Source organism: Vicia villosa, unplaced genomic scaffold (assembly GCF_029867415.1).
Source record: "Vicia villosa cultivar HV-30 ecotype Madison, WI unplaced genomic scaffold, Vvil1.0 ctg.000470F_1_1, whole genome shotgun sequence".
Classification (NCBI taxonomy): Eukaryota; Viridiplantae; Streptophyta; class Magnoliopsida; order Fabales; family Fabaceae; genus Vicia; species Vicia villosa.
In genome coordinates this window covers 70,219-89,549 of record NW_026705227.1, presented here as the reverse complement: position 1 = coordinate 89,549, position 19,331 = coordinate 70,219, and the positions used below count along the sequence as shown (strand labels likewise).

Below are 19,331 nucleotides of genomic sequence, written 5' to 3'. Positions count from 1 at the left end.
TATCGTATCCAACGATTCCTAGAGAATGACACACCACAGTGTGTTGGAGTTCCTTTTAAAGGGAAGGTTTATCATGACTTCTTGATAACTGAGATAGTGCACTATTTTTGGAATGATGAGAAAATTTCAATTGATTCTTTAAAATAGTGGCTTTAATTTTACTCATTAAATAAAACTATTTTTCTAACCAAATACATGAGTTTATAAGTATTTTATAGAAAAGAGGTGCAGATAAAGGTGAACAGGGGTCCATAGCCAAAATAAAAATCCAACACAAAGGCCCAAAACCAAAATGCTAAAAAAATGGGCTAGCCGATTGATTGACATCATGCCCCATTCGATTGGATGATTCCAAAATTCAAATATTTGAAAAATGGTGCACACAACAACGGCTAGTTGGTTGGGAATTGAATACAACAGCTATTTGCAATGATCATCACCAAAAAAATTAAGGCTTCCATCGATTGGCACTTTCATCCAATCGATTGGAAAATGGCCACAAATAGAGGTAAACTTTCAATTCTTTCCCATCTCATTTTACGTCTTTTGAGCATTGCATTAGAAATCATTAGCTCTCTCATTCACTCATCATCACCTCAAATGGCCGAAAAAACCCAATCCTCCAAAGCCTCTCCATCATACTTCTCAGAAAACGTCTCCACTCAAGAATAAGAGAACATTTTCAATTGGTACTTTGGCAATAGAGAAGTGTACATCTCTCACCACTTGGATGAGGAGCTCTTCAAAGATTTGCTCTTCGTAGAAGCCTTCAAATTTGTTGGCCTAAGAAACTTCACCTTTGAAGTTCCTCAAGAAAGGTTTTACGAATTGGTGAGAATGTTCTACTCACTATGCCAAAATGGACTTTAGACAGCGCACCTTAGACAACGCTTTTATACAAAAGCGCTGCTATAAGTAAAATAAAAAATAAAACACGAAAATTGTTCACGAAAATGAGGGAAAGCGCTGCTAGAAGGGCAACCTTAGACAGCGGTTTTTAAAAGCGCTGCTAAAAGGGTTGCTTTAGAAAGCGCTTTATAAAAGCGCTGCTAAAAGACCACATTAGTCAGCGCTTTTAAAAAGCGCTGCCTAAGGCATTTCTAAAAGCGCTGCCACATTTCTAAAAGCGCTGCCACATTAGCCAGAGTTTTAGTTTATAAAATATAAAAGAAAACTCAGAAAGCGAACATCAACCCTAAAACTCAGAAACCCACATTTCTCTCACTCACAAACAAGTCAAGAACACAGTGAAGCAGATCGAAAATGGCGGAATCGAAGAAGAACGACATCGTTCATTCACCGCTCGTCACCTATGCTTCCATGATTTCTCTCCTCACACTCTGTCCTCCTTTCGTAATTTTACTGTAAGTACTGATTAATTGATCCCTAATTGAATCTCTAATCTTCGATTTTGAATTTGAATCAGATCTAATTTGAAATTGATCAGTTTTGAACACTGACGGTTGCGGATGGATCGGTTTTGAACACTTTTGATTACTTTAGGATTAACGGTTTTCAAGGTTTTGTTGATTTGTGGCCTAAACCTACTCTTCTCACTTGCGAAATTATCGCTGCTTATGGTGTTTTTGAAGTCATGCTTCAGCTTCTTCTTCCTGGTAAAATTGTTTACAACCCTATTTCTCCCACTGGCAATCGTCTTGTGTATAAGGTCTGTTTCTGTTTGTTTCTCTTTCATTTTGTTACTTTTTTCCTGAATTATGATGATAACTATTAACTTCTGTTTTTGTTTTTGAATTTTTTCAGGCGAATGGTGTTGCTGCGTATTTAGTCACTTTGGTTACTTATGTTGCTCTTTGGTGGTGAGTTACTCACCTTTCTCTACTGTTACTTTTGCAATTTCTTCTAGTTCATTTAGAGGAGAGAATTAATGAGAAATATATCATCTCATTCATAAATTTGTTATGCTGATGTTTCCTATTGAAGGCGTGCCAACAATCGTTTATGATCATTTGGGAGAGATTTATTCAACCCTTATCTTTGGGAGCTTAATCTTTTGTGTTTTCTTGTACATAAAAGTGAGACTCTTGTGAATTAGAAGAACGTATAAGTTACTTGTTTCCTGTGCAATTTACATTGAAGTTTCTGACACAATTATTTTTGATAGGGTCATTTGGCACCATCTTCGTCTGATTCTGGCTCCTCTGAAGAGGATTCTTTGGTTCTGTCACATAGGTTCAATGTCAATGGTGATAAAGAGAATGTTAGGTCTCGTTTAAAGGTGTGTATAGAATGAAAGTTGTGTTTTTTTATGGTCCCTTAAGGTTGGTCTCACATGTTGAGCTACTAACCAATTGAGCTACTATTGAATGCATATAATGATTAACTGATCAAGTTTATTTTTCTCATTCTGATTTCAGGTTAGTAATCAAGAAGCAATACACATTGCTCGTCAATTTTGCGTAGAAAACAATAAACAACCATTGATGGCATGTAAAAAGCTTGCGGAATTTTCTGCTTCACGAGGCTCGTTGGATGATACAAGTGTTATGCTAATCAAATTGAAACATTATACTTAGAAGGTTCATTAGTAGAAGAAGAGAAGAAGGTGGTGCATGATGATAAAGATTAGCTTATTCTTTTATGTAGATAATAATTATCACTAGTTATTGATTATTTATATCTAACGACATTTATCGGTGATTTTTTTGTACCCGTAGATGGGTGGTAGAAGAGATTAACATTGCAGTTTAGAAATTTTTTACTAAGAGACATGCTGAAGTCAATGTACTTAATGTTTAAGATCCTGTGAAAAGTTTTCTATGGAACGTCTTAAGTTGCTAGGTGATTCTGTTTTAAAATATGCTGTCAGTTGTCATCTCTTTCTTAAATATCCTAAGAAACATGAAGGACATATATCCGCAAAAAGACAATGGGTTGTTCGTAATTCAACCCTACATAAACTTGGAATAGAACGAAAATTACAGGTAGTCTTTACTATGGCTATTATTTTTTATTTCGCCACTGTCAAGGAGCATAAAACTTAAATTCTTAGTAAAAAATATGTCAATGCTTATTATTTTGTCATGTTTTCTGACAGGGATATATTCGAGACTTCGCATTTGAACCACGTCGTTGGATTACTCCTGGACAAGATTTTGTTGGATTACACTAATGCTTTGGCTGCTGCTAAGGAGGCTGAAGCATTCGTAGAGGCTCGAGCCAACAATGAAGCAAGAACTGAGCTAGAGAGTCGTCTAAGAGAAGCCAGGGAACATGAATCTATCACTAGTTATTTTGAAATTGAAGCTTAGACTTTTGTTTGACTATGATCTGTTGGTTGAAATTTGTGTTATCTTTCCTCCTATGCTAAACAATTTTATATTTGAAAAGACTTTGTTTTGGTAACCATATCATTGGTGAGGAATAACATGTATTTTGGCATATAAAAAAGCAGTGATATATCATTGTTAAAAACATTAGTGGTAGCCGATGCAGGACATTCAATCAATGAATCTTCTCCTCACAGATAAGGTTTCTTTTTACCTTTTCCTGTCATCCTTCTTTTCATTATTAAGATTGAGGTATTATTACAAGTTACAACTGTTAACCATATTCTCTTGGCTACTGCAGATGACTACACCTTTATTAGACGTATTCAAGCTACTTCTCATGTGACTGGCAGTGTCATAGGTATGTAGTGTTTAGGGGTGTTCATGGTTTGGATTTATTGATATCTTTGTAGCCTTATATTTTTTATTCTAGAATGATTTTCTAGGTAGCCTTATATATTTTTATTCTAGAATGTGTTCATATGTCAAAAAGAAAGATATGCCATGGAAATCTTAAAAAAATTCAGACATATTTTTATTCTAGAATGTGTTCATATTCTAATTCCGGTGAACCTGCAACACAGTCTAATTTGTTTGGAAGTATCACAAAGGGGCTAGTTGACTCTTCGAAGAATGCGGTGATCTTACTTCTCGTGCAAATTTGTGTGGCGTTGATAAGTGTCTAAATGCCTTTATTGTTAGGATTAGATATTTTGGTTCATGAAATGTTTAGTTTGCATATAATCTACGGCAAGGTGATTGTTGTCCCTTCATGAGAGATTTGTTTAGGATAAGCCTTACTGAATGTGTCATTGTTTTGTTTAGATACTTATCCCATTATACTGGTGTATTACTAACAATCATATTCATGCTATTAAGATATTTGTTCCCAATCATTAATTCTTAATTAATTATTGAGTAACCTTTAGGATTCATGTTTCTAACATCTAGTAATATTTGTTTACTTGCCTTTGATTCATGTTCTTTGTTTTTATGCTGAGTTTGTGCTTGAGAACAACACTTTTGATGTGAACTTTCGATTTACCACATGTTTGCATTTTTGTGGCAACATAACTTGTATCGGTAAACGCTTTTGAGCATTGACTTGTGGTTTTAAACTCGATTTTGGTGGATATCAATTCTAATATATGCTGCTGCCCGGAAAGTGTAAACATGTTGCAATTTGCTTTTCGAAACGGATGAAGGCTCACTTACACTTGATAATATGCTAAAATAGGAACCGTGCGCTTAATTTTCGTGTCCAACACTCTTATCGGTTTGTTCTCTTAAGTGCATCGTTGTTGATCAATGCTGTCCCATTATGCAAATACATGCCAAAGGGTTGTTTTCTCATGAGATGCAATTGCTTCACCTTTGTTTTTCCATTTGAATGGCTTGTTTATGGTTTGTGGTCGTTCTTACGACAATGTTTTTGACGCGCGTAGTTACTATCCCAGTTCCTAAGTATGTGTTAAGCTACGATTTTATCTTATGCTATCACGTATCTAGTTTTAATATAACACGCCATTGATGGTTAGTTTGGTTTCAAATCATTTTATGCCGACATTTTGTCGTTCATTTTGCTACCGAGGTGTTGTCCTGAGTTGATTTTATCTTATACCTGAACTGTTTGTGGCAGATTGAACACTCCTGTACTGATGTACACTAAATTATGCAGGTTAATCGATGGTTGTCAAGTTGTGGTTATAAGATTTGGTATGAGATTCGAATATTCTTCGGAGGACCTGACAATAATGAAGCGCTTGCTTACGATATGAGAATAGTCGAACATCCTGACATTGTGCTAATTGTTGTTAAATTTGTGTCTCCACCCGGAACAACATTATCATTAGGCGCTAAGTTAGTCGGTGTTGCATCGGTAGAATATACTATGTTAGGAAGAATGTAAATAGGTTAACAGTTGATTGTATATTATCAAAGAATGTAAATAGGTTAACTGGTGATTGTATGTTATTATTTCATCATTAATTTTTTTACTGAGGTGCTTTTGAATTTTCATTTGTATCAATTTCCAAACAATGATATTATTATTATTATTATTATTATTATTATTATTATTATTATTATTATTATGATTATTATTATTATTGTTATTATTATTATTATTATTTTGTGTAAAAAAACAGGTGCATCTAAAATATATAATTCAAACAGCGCTATTTTAAGTAAATTATATAAAAAAATTGTATAGCTTAGATAGCGCTTTACACTAAAAGCCCTGCCTAAAGTAGATTTTTTTTTTTAATTTTTGGTTTACTAAAAGCGCTGTCGTAGGTGGGCCTTTAGCAGCGCTTTTAAACTAAAAGCGCTGGCTTAGGTGGGCCTTTAGCAGCGCTTTTAAACTAAAAGTGCTGGCTTAGTGGGACATTTAGCAGCGCTTTTAAACTAAAAGCGCTGGCTTAGGGGGGCCTTTAGCAGCCCTTTCCCTTTTAAAAAAAGCGCTGTCTTTACCTACAGCAGCGCTGGAATAGACAGCACTTTAAAGCGCTGTCTAAAGCCAAAAAAGCGCTGTCTAAGGTCTTGTTTGGCGTTGTGACTCAAACCTAAAATACTTAAAGGATGTTATTAGCTTCAAAGTCAAGAAACACTCCATCTCCCTATCCCTCTAAGAGTTTGCACAATCCTGCAACCTATCTTTCGTAAATCAAAAGTTACAATCAAAATGACGATGAAGGTAATGAATTCAAATTTTACCTACATGACCTATCTCTTTTAATTGATTCATCTTCTGGGATTCCTTCTCTAATCACTGTCGGCATTGTATGCTCAAACAGTAGATTGATTCACTATACATTGGATCATGTTCTTTTTCCAATGAAAAGCAACTCTAGCTCCATCGGAAAAATTAGATATTCCTACGGTTTGGTTTTTAGGTAAATTATAGGCTTCATTGCATATGTTGGATAGCAAAAAGAAGAACACAATTATGCCCTATTGTGAATTAATCACAAAAATCCTAGTGTACACCGGCTTTGACTTAGAAGAAGTGGAACCTGAAAGTGTGCATGCAAAAATAGGAATAGGCATTTTGTGCAAAATGAGATATACTATTCAAGGAAGAGAGATTGTTGCACTACCTCAGAGAATGGGAATACAACGAATAAACAACGACCTTATATGTTGTTTATTAAAAAGATTTACAAAATCATCAAAAAGATGGAGAAATCAAACCTTATATCTCCAATGGTGTCTAGAGAGGATGATGAGATGAATTAATTATTAATTATGTGCTTATATTTTTTCCTTTCCTTCTTTCAAATTTCCCTTTTGTAATGTTATTTGAATTAAATAAAATATTTCTTTCCCTTCCCTAAATGTGTCTAACCTCAAAAATATGCTCAACAGACATTATGCAATATGAGCAAAGTACATATCATTGAATAAAGAGCACTATACCCAACAATATATAAAGTACTATACCCAGGTTTGTGTATCCATTAATTCTCCCAACCCTAATCATCCACAAGTACATATAGGTGTTGTGAATATATTACCAAAACAAATTATGTAAAATAGCATTAATATATCACTTCTTTATAATGTTAGGCAATAATTACCTCCAACTACACCCTCATTCATCTTAGTCTCATTCACCTCTACATGATTTCCTCCAACTACACCATCACTCATCTCAACCCCATTCACCTCAATATGATTTCTCTAACTACACCATCACTTATCTCAACCCTATTCACTTAAACACGATTTCCTCCAACTACACCATCACTCATCTCAACCCCCATTCACCTCAACACAATTGTCTCCTACTACAGGATCATTTATCTCAGCCCCATTCATCTCAACATGATTACCTCCAACTACACCCTCACTAATCTCAAGTCCACTCACCTCATTAATTCCAATATTCCCCTCAACTACACAATCATTAACATCATCCTCATTCAACTCAGTTACATCACCTATTATACCTTTGACAACTTCCTCATACAGTTTTCCAATCTCATCTTCTTCATTTAGAATAACAACATCATATGGGATTATAGTCTCGTCCTACATAGGACCATCATAATACTCAGGTTGAGAAAGTGGACTTTGTACATACATATGAACACTCAAATGCACCTCACATAAATCAGTTATATCTCGGACACATTTGTCATCACTTAAAGTAAACATACCAAATATGAGGTCGTTGTATAATATTGTTTAAACTTCCTTATATCACATGTATTTAATCATCCATACCACCTCAAAATAGCTCCACTTATCAACATCATATCTCAACTCTAAAACTAATCCTTCATAACTAGACAACTCATCATCTGTAAATGAACCTCCATGGTGGATAAAGACATGATCAAATTTATCCATCATTTATCTAAAAGGAAAATGGTATTACTTGATAAACATTCATACAGTCATATTAACATTTAGAATCAGAACCAACGCAAGTTCCTAAAACCCATGAGAAAACCCTAATACAATGATTATATCCTAAAACCATGAGAAAACCTTAAAATGAAGATTATACATAAACCCCACACATTAAATCCAATAAAGTGGGCATAACTATGTAGAGATATTGAAGTATTTAAACATGTATGGTGACAAAGTGGGCATAACTATGTAGAGATTGTTATTATAAGAGCATTCACATCCATGTTATTCAATTTGATGGTATAAATTGACCTCATACATTATAATAATTATTTTACCTTTCTCAATTATTTAAATCACTCAGATATATTTTCTAGATATTCATACCACTCATCTAAAATTTTAAAGTAGATAGTACTAAACTCACATTTTATTGTTGAAAAATAGAGGTGTTATATTTATTATTAATATCATTACTTTTTTTATTATATTTTTATTTCAAATTTTCCAACGTGGCCAGTATTACTACGATGCTCTGCAAAGTACCGATTGACCAATATTCCAATGTATATACTAAATTACATATTATATATTTCATTAAGCATTTTTATGATATGTATTTGTACATATTATGTAATCCCTCTAGTTTTATTTATAAAAAAATATATTTTTAGATATATTAAATAACAATATATTAATATACTGTTTATTCAATAAATTTAAAAATAAAAATTTTCATATATAGGACTAAAGTGTATTATATATTATGGATATTTTTAGTTATAATATTATTATAGTGTTTTATAATATTACTTCAGTTATAATTTATTATTAGTATTACGTTTAATGATGATTTTTGTTTAAAATATAGGTTTGAATATAAGTAAAACATGTAACCTTTCAATTATGATTATAGAATTTAAATGTGTAAAAAGAATATTCTACACATTCGAATTATAGAATTATAGCACAAGACTGAGTTTGTTCAATCTTTATGAAATGTAGTATATTCTTTTACTTCAAATTATAAAATTTGAACTTGTTCAACACGATTATTTCTAATGTGTTGTCCAAATCAAACTAAGAATTTCTAATGTTATATTTAACAATTTTTTAGTTATAATTTCGAATTTAGAACAACTAAAAAATGAAGTTAACAAGTCACACACAAATATCTTTATGACTTTTCTTCAAGAATAATTGTAGAAAACTCATGGCTTTGGTAAACACCAAAACTCAACTACAAAACAATAATAGGTTAACACATGTTGCAGCTTTGACAAAGTTTCATCTAAATTGCATATATTTTTTTCCTTCACAGTTTCAGACAAGGGGATATGTTTCAATCCAAAATCATAAGTGCATTGAGCTTGAAACTCACAACAATGATTAAGAAAACCTTTCATACTTTACTATACATATACAAACACTTCATCTTTCAGTATTCACAATGTCTATACTTTTATATTGCTCCTTTCCTCTCTTGCTGGCTCAAATCATCAAGAATAAGTTGTCTCATCGAATTCCATTTCCTATAAAGAAAAACAAATGGTAGCCAAAAGCATGACAATTTATCATTCATTTAAATTTAATAAATAACTTGGAACTCCCTGAGTCACTGAATATATAGAATTCTAGACATGTTTTTGTAATTGACAATAAATACTATAATAGGAATACAGCTTATTGATACGTTGGAGCGAGGTTTTGAACGCGCAATTCTCTGCTTTTTTGTACTTAATGAGTGCGAGTTTCGCCACTAGGTTCTTTAGAACAAAACTCAGAAAAACAATACTAGTCTAAATTATTAACAAATGTAATACTGCTATTATTACCGGTTTTCTAAATTCCCATAATTTTGGAATTTGTGGCAACCATATTTGCCTAAAGATGGTATTAGAAAATAATAAGTATGTTACCTTTCCACAAACTGGACAGTTGTCACTTCTCTCCATCCACTCATAGATGCAACCAAGGTGAAAATGATGAGAGCATTTTGTCATTATCTTTGGATTCTCTTTAGTGTATTCTGCAACCATAAACAATAGTTAAACATAGAATTTACCAAGATCCCGTTATTTTAGTTGGGCTACATGAGTCGGGCCAAATATTGTTTTTTAGCCTTCTATTTTATAGTCCAATCCATACTAAAATACGGGCTTATCGGGCTAGGTCATTGGACAGGGCCAAATATGTCCACCATAATACTCAGAATCGCGAGTCAAATCATAGGAACATACATGATCCAACAATTTCCAATCTTCTACTGAAAAACTGAGATTATTAAAGAATATTTACCTTCAAGACATGTTGGACAGATATCCTCTTCTTCCGAGGACGTGTAAACGAGCCCAACTCCAGCTGTATATTTAGCTGATGAAAGTCTTAATGCCGACTTAGAACGGTATATCTTTGATTCATCTTCACGAGCACATTCATTCCATTTGTCAGCTGAGTTTAGAGGCTCTGGATCCACATCAACGTCGCTTCTTAGAGGTTCTGTTTCCTCATTTGAATGACTTGAACTTTTCTCACGCCTTGAAACAAGTCCATCACGTTGTGAACGGAAAAAACGAGGCTCTGCATCATATGGTAATGGCCTTGGAGGAGAACGGTAAATGTCAGATAGAGAATTATCAAGTGATGCTGCAGAAGTCATGGATGCCGTTCCTTGAAGAGAGGAAGAAATTGAATGTGTTTCACCTCTACGGAATATTGATGCATACTGAAATTTGAAGCAGATAGGTAAATGATTATTTTGATTTTATTATGAAGTACAGCTTTGATCTACATCAAGAAAAATGGACTTAGGTCTAAAACAATAAAGTGGATTTATCATCAAGATACATGGATTCACAGATGCGGAATATTTTTCCTACGCCAAATAATAGGTCAATACAAAGTGCTGAGTTTTTCTTTTATGGCCTTGTTAGGACAAAGTAGGACTCACTAGACCATGTAAGCTTCATATGGTAAACTAGTCCACACAACTAAGGGTCTATTTGGATTGACTTATTTGAACTTATCAATTGGCTGGTGAAACTGTTCAAGAGAGCTTATGAAAACAACTTATGACATGTCCATAAGCTGTTTTCAGCTTATATCTATAAATTCTCCATGATATAATTATGAAAACAACTTATAGCTTATACAAAAACAGTTTGAGTTTACTTTATCTTTTGTTATAGAAATAGCTTATACATAAGCACTTATACGATAAGCACTTATGCAATATAGTATTTAATTTAAACTGTTTATCCAAATAGTGCCTAAGTTATGTTTAAGAGTCACTTCCAACATCAATGATATTAATTTCTTTTTACTTGAATATTGAATATTTCTCATTAACAATGAAAAGATGTGAACAATATTTATATACATGTTAGTTGGAAGAATCTAAATAAGAATGTTATTCTATCATTAATTTCAAAGGATACTATTAAATCTTAATAATCAATAAGATAGCACTCAAAATATCTTCACTAATTAATAGTGAAACACATCCCCATTTGAAAACTTTTTGGGATTAGGACACATTTCGAGATTAGTGGTATCCACTATACAAAACCAGAACAGAACATAATAGAGATGCTAATGTCGACAGCTCCACATGTAAATTTTTATGTTGTATATCCATAAACGAAGGAACAGCGGAAAAAATTTAAGTGTACTCCAATTCTAACAGAAGCCAGATGTGTAAGGAACCCGAATATGGGCACATCAAATCAAACGTTAAACCATTGGAAGCAAATCTTAGTAAATATACATCCTTGATTTGTCAATCATATCAACCATCATCAACTACATGCTAGCATATGTTTCCTCTATAAATTAACTATGAAGCATTAACACAAACATCATACATGATCTGGCACGTTAGCACCTATAATAATTTGAAAAATTGAAATACTTAAATGTAATAATCACATTTTTCGGTGTCGTGTTGGACCCGACACGCGCCGAACCTCAAACAAGTCTTCAATTTAAAGTGTCGATGGTACACGGTTATTTAATGTTTTATAACCGCTAGTGCTATGTGTGTATTTACACACAACATAACCTATATACAATCAGTGTTATCAAATATCTGCCATGGTGGCGCTATGGTGGTTATACATGGCAGTTTTTGGGCTTGCCCAATGGTAAATATCGGCCAATATTGCGGGATTTTTCGCTATAACGGCGCCATAAAGCGCCCGGTATGGCGGGATTTTGGCTCTCCGCCATGGACAACACTGTATACAATACTGCATTGACTGAATTGTTAAATATTGCTTTCCGTCAACTTCATTATATGCCAATATTTGGGTTCTTTACAAGATGCACTAAAACTGAAAACGTAACAGGTTTTCCACCACAGGAACACTGACTTAAGTATCACAAGGGAGCTATCAGCAATCAAATTTAAATTCGAGAAAACAGCCAGTTTGGTTCTTGAATAAGCCACGCAATATCACTGTCGCCCCCAAATAAATGAAAATTACCACAACAAAAAATCCTCAAATCGAATGTGCCTCTCATCAGTCATTACTATAGTCAAGATCGAGGGTCGGATCTTAAGATCTTACAATCTTAGGGTTGCCTAATAGTGCTACGATTGGAGAAACATCTATTTTCATTGGCGGCGTGGTCAAGATCGAGCTTTTCAAAGCAAGATCGTAAGAAAAAGTGCTAGGCCTTTTTTGGGCTGTCTAACCGGGTCGGGTTTTTTAAGTGAAAACTTGGTTCTTATTATTTTAATTAGGCTAACTCCCTCCTAACCCTAAAAAAGAAACGACTGCACCTCTTTCACGATAACTCTCCTTCTTCCACGACAACTCTCTGCAACTTTCAAGTTTCATCTTCCCATCCCCATTTTCCCCTCTTGCCCTTCAATTATCACTGCCGTTAATCTTCCCCACGGCGATTATGTCTTTTGATCTTATTAAGTTATGGAATGATGGTTATGAGTTATTAATTAAATTGGTTGAATGTTGCGATTATGTCTTTTGTGTGTGTGAAATTACCATTTTGCCCTTTGGTAGGATCTAACGTACCGTGCTAACAATCTGAGTTTTACCATCTTTTACAAGCCGACCGATCCTACTTAAGATCTTGTGCTTGACTACATTACCTCTCATTAGTAAGTTCCTTTAATGTTTTTGTTGTTAGTTGGTTTGTTTACTCAAATTTTTCCTCTATTAGTTAGTTTGACCTATCAAAGTACTAATAAAAGATAACTCAAAGATGTTTTTTTGTAATTTTAATTCATTCCAAGACTATAGGGTAATAGAAAGAGAAAATGATTGAACTTTCATTTCAGTTGTAACTGAATTTCAATTGTGAAAAGTTAGTTACATCAGGTATCACAACTTGTTTATATACTACAAGTTGTGACCTGTAGTAGCCTGTAACTACTGAAAACAAACTGCCAGGTGTCAGTAACATACTGACTGGCTCTAAGCTAAAGCTAACACTCTAATACCCCCCCCACAAACTCATGGGGAGCTCGCAACCCTGAGTTTGTGTCTGAATTCCAGGAACCTTGTTGAAGGAAGAGGTTTAGTGAGAGTATCAGCCACTTGATCAACACCAGGAATGTGAGCAACAGCAATGGTTTTGGCTATGACCTTCTCTCTGACAAAGAAGAGGTCAATCTCCATATGCTTGGTACGAGAATGTAAAATAGGGTTATGAGCAAGCAGAACAGCTGATTGATTGTCACAAAGAACAAGAGGCTGTTGAATAGCAATGCCAAGCTCAGTGAACAATGTTTGAAGCCAGAGCAGGTCTGCAGTGGCTTGAGCCAAACTCCTATACTCTGCTTCTGTGCTGGATCTTGCCACTACAGGCTGCTTCTTGGACCACCAAGATATTAGGTTGGGACCAAAGTAGATAGCAGCACCAGAGGTGCTCCTCCTATCATCTGGATCAGATGCCCAGTCAGCATCACAAAACACCTTTACAGGAAAAGGAGGAAACTGATAGAGGCCATCAGGACCAACTCTACCAACCAGAAGAACAGCATTAGACACCTGTGATTTAACAAGACATGTGTCAGAAGTGAACAGAAAATAGACTTGATTATCCCTACAAAATTGACTAACACTGATGAGATTTTTGGTAATTGAAGGAACATGAAGAAGATTTTTAAGTGTGAGAGGTGTGTGAGATTGGCAAGTAGAGAAAAACTGACTAGAGCCAGCTGAATTGATATGCAGACCTTGACCATTTCCTATAAAGATTTGGTCATGGCCTTCAAAAGGAGTGTGCTGTTGGAGATTGTTGGCATCATTAGTGACATGAAAAGAGGCACCTGAGTCAGGGTACCAAGTGGCAGCAGCCTGAGGTTGGGCAGCATTAGCAATGAAAGCACTAGGAGTCAATGTAATAGCAGGTCTAGCTTGTGGTGTAGCACTGGCAGTAGGTCTAGTCCAAACATTTGCAGGAATTTGAGCATAAGCAACTTGAGGAGGAGTCCACTGCACAGGGGCAAAAGGAGTGCTAGCATAGGCAACTTGAGGTTGAAACTGTTGATTATATCTATGCCAACAGTTCAAGGCTGTGTGACCAGGTTTGGAACAGACTTGACACTGGACACCAGAGTTTCTGCCTCCTCTACCTCTACCACCTCTGCCACCTCTATAGGACCTTCCACCTCTGAAGGAAGCATATTCAGGCTCAGGAGAAGGAGAAGCAGGAACAGAGGGAGTAGATTCAACAGCACTAACCGGAGGAGTTTCAGAAGCTGGAGGTTGGGATGAAGCTTGAGTGAGATTCAACGAAGCCAGATCTGGAACAGAGGTTTTCTTGAATTTATTCAACCTGAGTTCATGAGCAATAAGGAGAATCTCCACTTCATCTAGATCCATATCTCCAAACTTACTCTCTACAACCGACACAACCGAAGCATACTCACTCGGTATTAGGAAGATCCTAAAGTCCCACATTGGCTAGAGATAGAGCTTTCAAAGAATATATATAGAGGGACACTCCTCACCTTACCAACCGGTTTTGTAAGGATGAGTTAGGTCAAACTCTAATATGGTATCAGAGCCTATCGATCGGACCATGGGCCGCCCACCATTAATATCCACGCACCAAGCCCAAAAAAAAAGAGTGCTGGGCGTGAGGGGGTGTATTAGGAAGATCCTAAAGTCCCACATTGGCTAGAGATAGAGCTTTCAAAGAATATATATAGAGGGACACTCCTCACCTTACCAACCGGTTTTGTAAGGATGAGTTAGGTCAAACTCTAATACTCGGTAATCCTTCAAGGATAACATCAATGTGATGCGTGGACGGAACCGGATCACCAATCGAGGCTAAAGCATCAACAGTTTGACGAATCTGAAGCAGATAATCAGAAATTGATTGCGAATCCAGAGAAGCAGAGCGAAGTTCAACGCGAAGTTGTCTTGCTCGTGCACGAGTTTGCTTTTGGAAGTAGTTGAACAACCGATCCCAAAGTTGATGAGAGTGAACGCATCCAATGACGCGAGACATGATTTCGCTGGAGAGCGTCGATTGCAACCACGACAAGAGTAGCTGATCTTTTTGAAGCCACGAAGAATAGAGAGGATTGACGATACCTTGAAGACGATCGTCATCGGAGAGAAATTTGGGAGGAACACGCGCACAAACCACCAGATCTGTGAGATTGTGTGCGTTGATGTAAGGCTCCACTTGCTGACGCCATAGATGGAAGTTTTTGTCGTCGAGTTTGTATGCGATCTTCAGCGCAAACTGAAGACGACGTGATTCGTCCATCACCGCCGCAGACGGCGCCGCCGGAGACGAAACGTGAGCGGAAGAGGGAGATCCTGGCTGTGAGTCCATGGATCGGAGAAGCTAAACTGATACCATAATAGAAAGAGAAAATGATTGAACTTTCATTTCAGTTGTAACTGAATTTCAATTGTGAAAAGTTAGTTACATCAGGTATCACAACTTGTTTATATACTACAAGTTGTGACCTGTAGTAGCCTGTAACTACTGAAAACAAACTGCCAGGTGTCAGTAACATACTGACTGGCTCTAAGCTAAAGCTAACACTCTAATATAGGGATACCGCCTCACCCATTTAGGGACTAATATGACTATTTACTCTTCAAATTATGTAATAGGCAGAGCCTTATCGTTCCATGAAGCAAGAAGCGGAAAGGAAACAAAACAAGGAAAAGCATGGAAACAGGATGTAGATACATACCGCATTCAAAAGATTCTGCACCAAGCAACTGAGACACACACAGTTCCTAAACACAGGACTATTTGGATTGACATAATCTTCTACATCATCACAGCTTAAACAACAGCAAACAGAACCCATTGTTCCAACTAGCTTCTAATTTTTTTTCCCACTCTTCAACCAATCAATGAAAACTAGATGGTGTTACATGCATGTTTTGAGAAAAATAGTCTCCAACAACAGCACACCAACTATGTTTTCCATCCCTCATAAGTTCAGATACACTTCTAACATGGATAAAAACATTGTTTATCTTGCTCACCTGCAAAATATATCAAAATAGCATCAAAGAAAAACAGAAAATCATCACTGAAAAAAAGTACACATGCATCAAATCATACTCAATCTGTACCAATATAAAACTATGAAGCACATACACACCATAAACACGGCAAAGACATTGACACGTTGACACTATTAATAATTTGACTAAAATAAATAACTAAACATAATCACAAGTGTCACCGACACTGACACGGACATACCTCTTTTCAAAGGTGTCAATGCTACAGAGTCATAAAATGATAACATAAATGTTGGTGCCACATAATTATTTCATACTTTATAATGTAACAATGAATCACTTGTTTATTGACTTGGTTGCCATATATCTAACCAAATCAACAGATGTTCATTATTCAAGCAACATGTACAGATTTCAGTCAGAACTATGACACAAGATCAACAGAAAACACATGATACTATATTATAGCTCTGATAAAACACAATTAACTATTATAAAACTCAGAAAAAGAATGTGAAAAATCTAGATTTGATTATTCATAGGGTTTAGTTTAATAGTCTTTTTTAACACACACCGACAGTTTCATGTGCTCAGTCTATTATAAACTCCAAATTTTGGAAAAATTGATTCTTTCCTTTCCATAAAAGCTATGTCGTTGAATCAACCAACATCATCACTATACAAAATTACAAAACATTACAGAAATTACAAAATAAAAAATAGTAACAGAAAAAGGATCAAAACAGTGGAATTTTGCATCAAAAGATAAAGGATCGTTACTGAAACAAACTTAAATTGGCGAAAACAAAGAGACCCATTTCGGATTATCATACCAATAAGCAATTAAAAGGGTCAAAATGATTATTGGAAGCTGAAAATTGAAGTGGGTGTGATGAGAAAAATATTAAAAAGTTGATTAAAAAAATATAAGAAAGTGAAAATTTGAAGAGATGAACCTGGAAGAGTGAAATTGAGAAGAGTATATAGATGTTTGGAGGTGAAAGTTTGGATTTTTCGGCGATAATTGCTATGAAATTGCGAAATTGAAGCGATACTGTATTTTGTTGTTCTCTTTCTTTCCCTTTTGTTTTGGTTTGGTGGGTGATGAAGTAGAGTGTTGTTTTTTATTATTATTTTTTATTTTTATTCTTAAAAGTTAATATTCTAATTTTTAATTGTTTTTTATTTTTGAATTTATTTATAAAATAATTTGGATGTAGGCATGAAGTGGAATCGGCACTATAGAATAGACGGTGGTGGGGAATGAGAATCCATTTTGTATTGAAAGAACAAGAGTGATACCATAGACACACACAAAAAAAGATAGAACCACTATTTTGTTTTATTGTTTAATTTAATATTAAATTGTTATATTATGGAGTAGTTATAAATGATGAATTATTAAAAAAAAATTGACTTTATTTTTATATTTAAAAAAGGGGGATTTATATTAAAAGTTATATGTAAGATGACTTATGATTTGTTGATAGGGTGAGTTCTAGGGTGGACGACCTTTATAAGTTGTCTGCTTTAGAATTATGCTTAAAATAATTAGAAATTTTAATAATAGTCAATGATTTGTTTTAGTTATGATTTTTTTAGAAGTATTTAAGGATAAAAGTTAAAGTGATAAATTAATTGGCATTTTAATAAATAAAAATATAAAAATATGAATAAGTGTATAAATGGCTGAAAAGAGACAGAATTATATACTTAAAGAAAATAAAGAAGAATCAGTAATGTTAATTGATTATCTATGTATTCGAACTTTTTTAATTATGTTTAATTTTATCCATTTCGAACTTTTTTAATTATGTTTAATTTTATCCATTATGATGAATGAGTAACAAATTTAGAGAATAAACATGAATCTTTTAATGTGATTGTTTTTTGAATTTATTGTTATTATGGTAATTATGTATTTGTTCATAATTTTTGTCTATCTCGAACGACGATATGGATGATTTTTTTTTTTTGATTAAATAAATGGAACACGACCTCTTCATCATGTGTCTTTCATTTTTTTTCTCTATTTTCATAGTCATTCTTGCAACTTACATGAATGATCGCCCTAAAACCAGAAGAATGTTTTTGTCCTTTTTTATCTATATATTCCGCTATATTTTGAGGTCATAATGATTTTAATCAAGTTTTAATTTCGTTCAATTATACTTTGTTATTCTTGTTTGCTTAATTCAATTTTCATAGAGTATATTGATTTAATTCGATTGTTGTATGATCCTTAACTATAATCACGTTAGTGTTTGCTTAATTCGTTATCGTGTTTGATTAATTCGCGTTTGCTTAATTCACGAGGGGTTAAATTTGTTTGCTTAATTCAGATAATAGAAACTTACATCACATAAAACTCATTGTGCTTGTCAGTGAGTTTTGTAGTCGAATGAGAATAGATTAGGAGATTGAATTTATAATAATCAATGATAAGTCGGAACCAGAATCAGTAGATTAGCCGCTTTAGCTTATTTGATAATCACCTATTTTCTCTGCTTTCTCAGACAAAACAAACCCCCATAATAATCGCTTCAGTTGGTTAATAATAATAATTCAAGAGTCCTTGAGATACGATACTCGAGTTTTCGTTACCGTAAACTACATTTTAAATTACTCGTTTTGATTCGTGTGCGACAACATATCACAAACGAAGTTACAAAAATGTGTCAGATTACAGTATCATCATTTTGTTGTTACTGTTGGAGCTGTGAGTAAGTTGTCAACGAGCTGATGTTATAGTTGAAGCAATACTGAGTTGTTGAAGGTTTCGTCGGCGACATGAAGAGGATTTCACAGTGGTGGTTTATTTGGAGTGATGTGTCGCGGCGCAAAAAATACCTCATCGCACGCTCTAGATACAACTGAGTCGCCGCCGAATTTTATTTATTCTAAAAGGAAAGGGAAAATATCAATAAAACCCGCGAAAGAATGGATAAGAAAGGGAAAATATCAATAAAACCCACTTGACTAATGAGATGTTTCAACATCTAGTGAGACATCAGATCCCTTTCCAAAGAGCACATTATTGAGCTTGGTTTTGAAACCACTGAGAATTAGGACACTTCTTGATCACTCTCAAATTCTTCAATACATCCATCTTTTAGCCACCCTAGTAACATCAAGGTCAGGATCACTTTCCTACTGAGGCCAAGAACTAGGACGACCCCTAGATCAAGACATTTAGCCCATTCAACACCAA

At 34.6% G+C, this 19,331-nt stretch overlaps 1 protein-coding gene and 1 long non-coding RNA gene across 8 annotated transcripts; one reads left to right on the top strand and one right to left on the bottom strand.

Moving 5' to 3' along the window:
• Nucleotides 1-1,127: 1,127 nt before the first annotated feature.
• On the top strand, nt 1,128-5,303 carry LOC131628680 (uncharacterized). Of its 6 annotated transcripts, none has more exons than XR_009291869.1 (8): nt 1,128-1,364; nt 1,593-1,669; nt 1,765-1,820; nt 1,945-2,036; nt 2,126-2,239; nt 2,379-3,492; nt 3,592-3,651; nt 4,969-5,303. It is a non-coding gene; the product is annotated as an uncharacterized LOC131628680 (long non-coding RNA). The 6 variants fall into 6 exon arrangements; XR_009291867.1 differs by having other exon boundaries at nt 1,504-1,669; XR_009291865.1 differs by having other exon boundaries at nt 1,448-1,669.
• A 3,621-nt stretch (nt 5,304-8,924) lies between these two features.
• Nucleotides 8,925-17,233, bottom strand: LOC131628679 (E3 ubiquitin-protein ligase At3g02290-like). 2 transcript variants are annotated; one of them, XM_058899506.1, is made up of 5 exons: nt 17,077-17,233; nt 15,838-16,138; nt 9,948-10,374; nt 9,569-9,678; nt 8,925-9,181 (listed from the first exon to the last, which is right to left on the bottom strand). In XM_058899506.1, exons 2-5 carry the CDS (start codon nt 15,955-15,957, stop codon nt 9,149-9,151), a joined length of 690 nt encoding a protein of 229 aa, XP_058755489.1. In that variant the 5' UTR covers nt 15,958-16,138; nt 17,077-17,233; the 3' UTR covers nt 8,925-9,148. The 2 variants fall into 2 exon arrangements, with proteins under 2 accessions (XP_058755489.1, XP_058755490.1); XM_058899507.1 differs by lacking the exon at nt 17,077-17,233 and adding an exon at nt 16,954-17,052.
• Nucleotides 17,234-19,331: the final 2,098 nt, after the last annotated feature.

What these genes read in the sequence shown, in the direction of transcription:
- LOC131628679 (XM_058899506.1), bottom strand. Translation starts at nt 15,957, where the DNA reads ATGGGTTCTGTTTGCTGTTGTTTAAGCTGTGATGATGTAGAAGATTAT. An exon ending in TGCAGAATCTTTTGAATGCG is followed by an intron (nt 10,375 to 15,837) that starts GTATGTATCTAC and finishes TTCAAATTTCAG; the next exon opens with TATGCATCAATATTCCGTAG. An exon ending in ACTGTCCAGTTTGTGGAAAG is followed by an intron (nt 9,182 to 9,568) that starts GTAACATACTTA and finishes TTTTCTTTATAG; the next exon opens with GAAATGGAATTCGATGAGAC.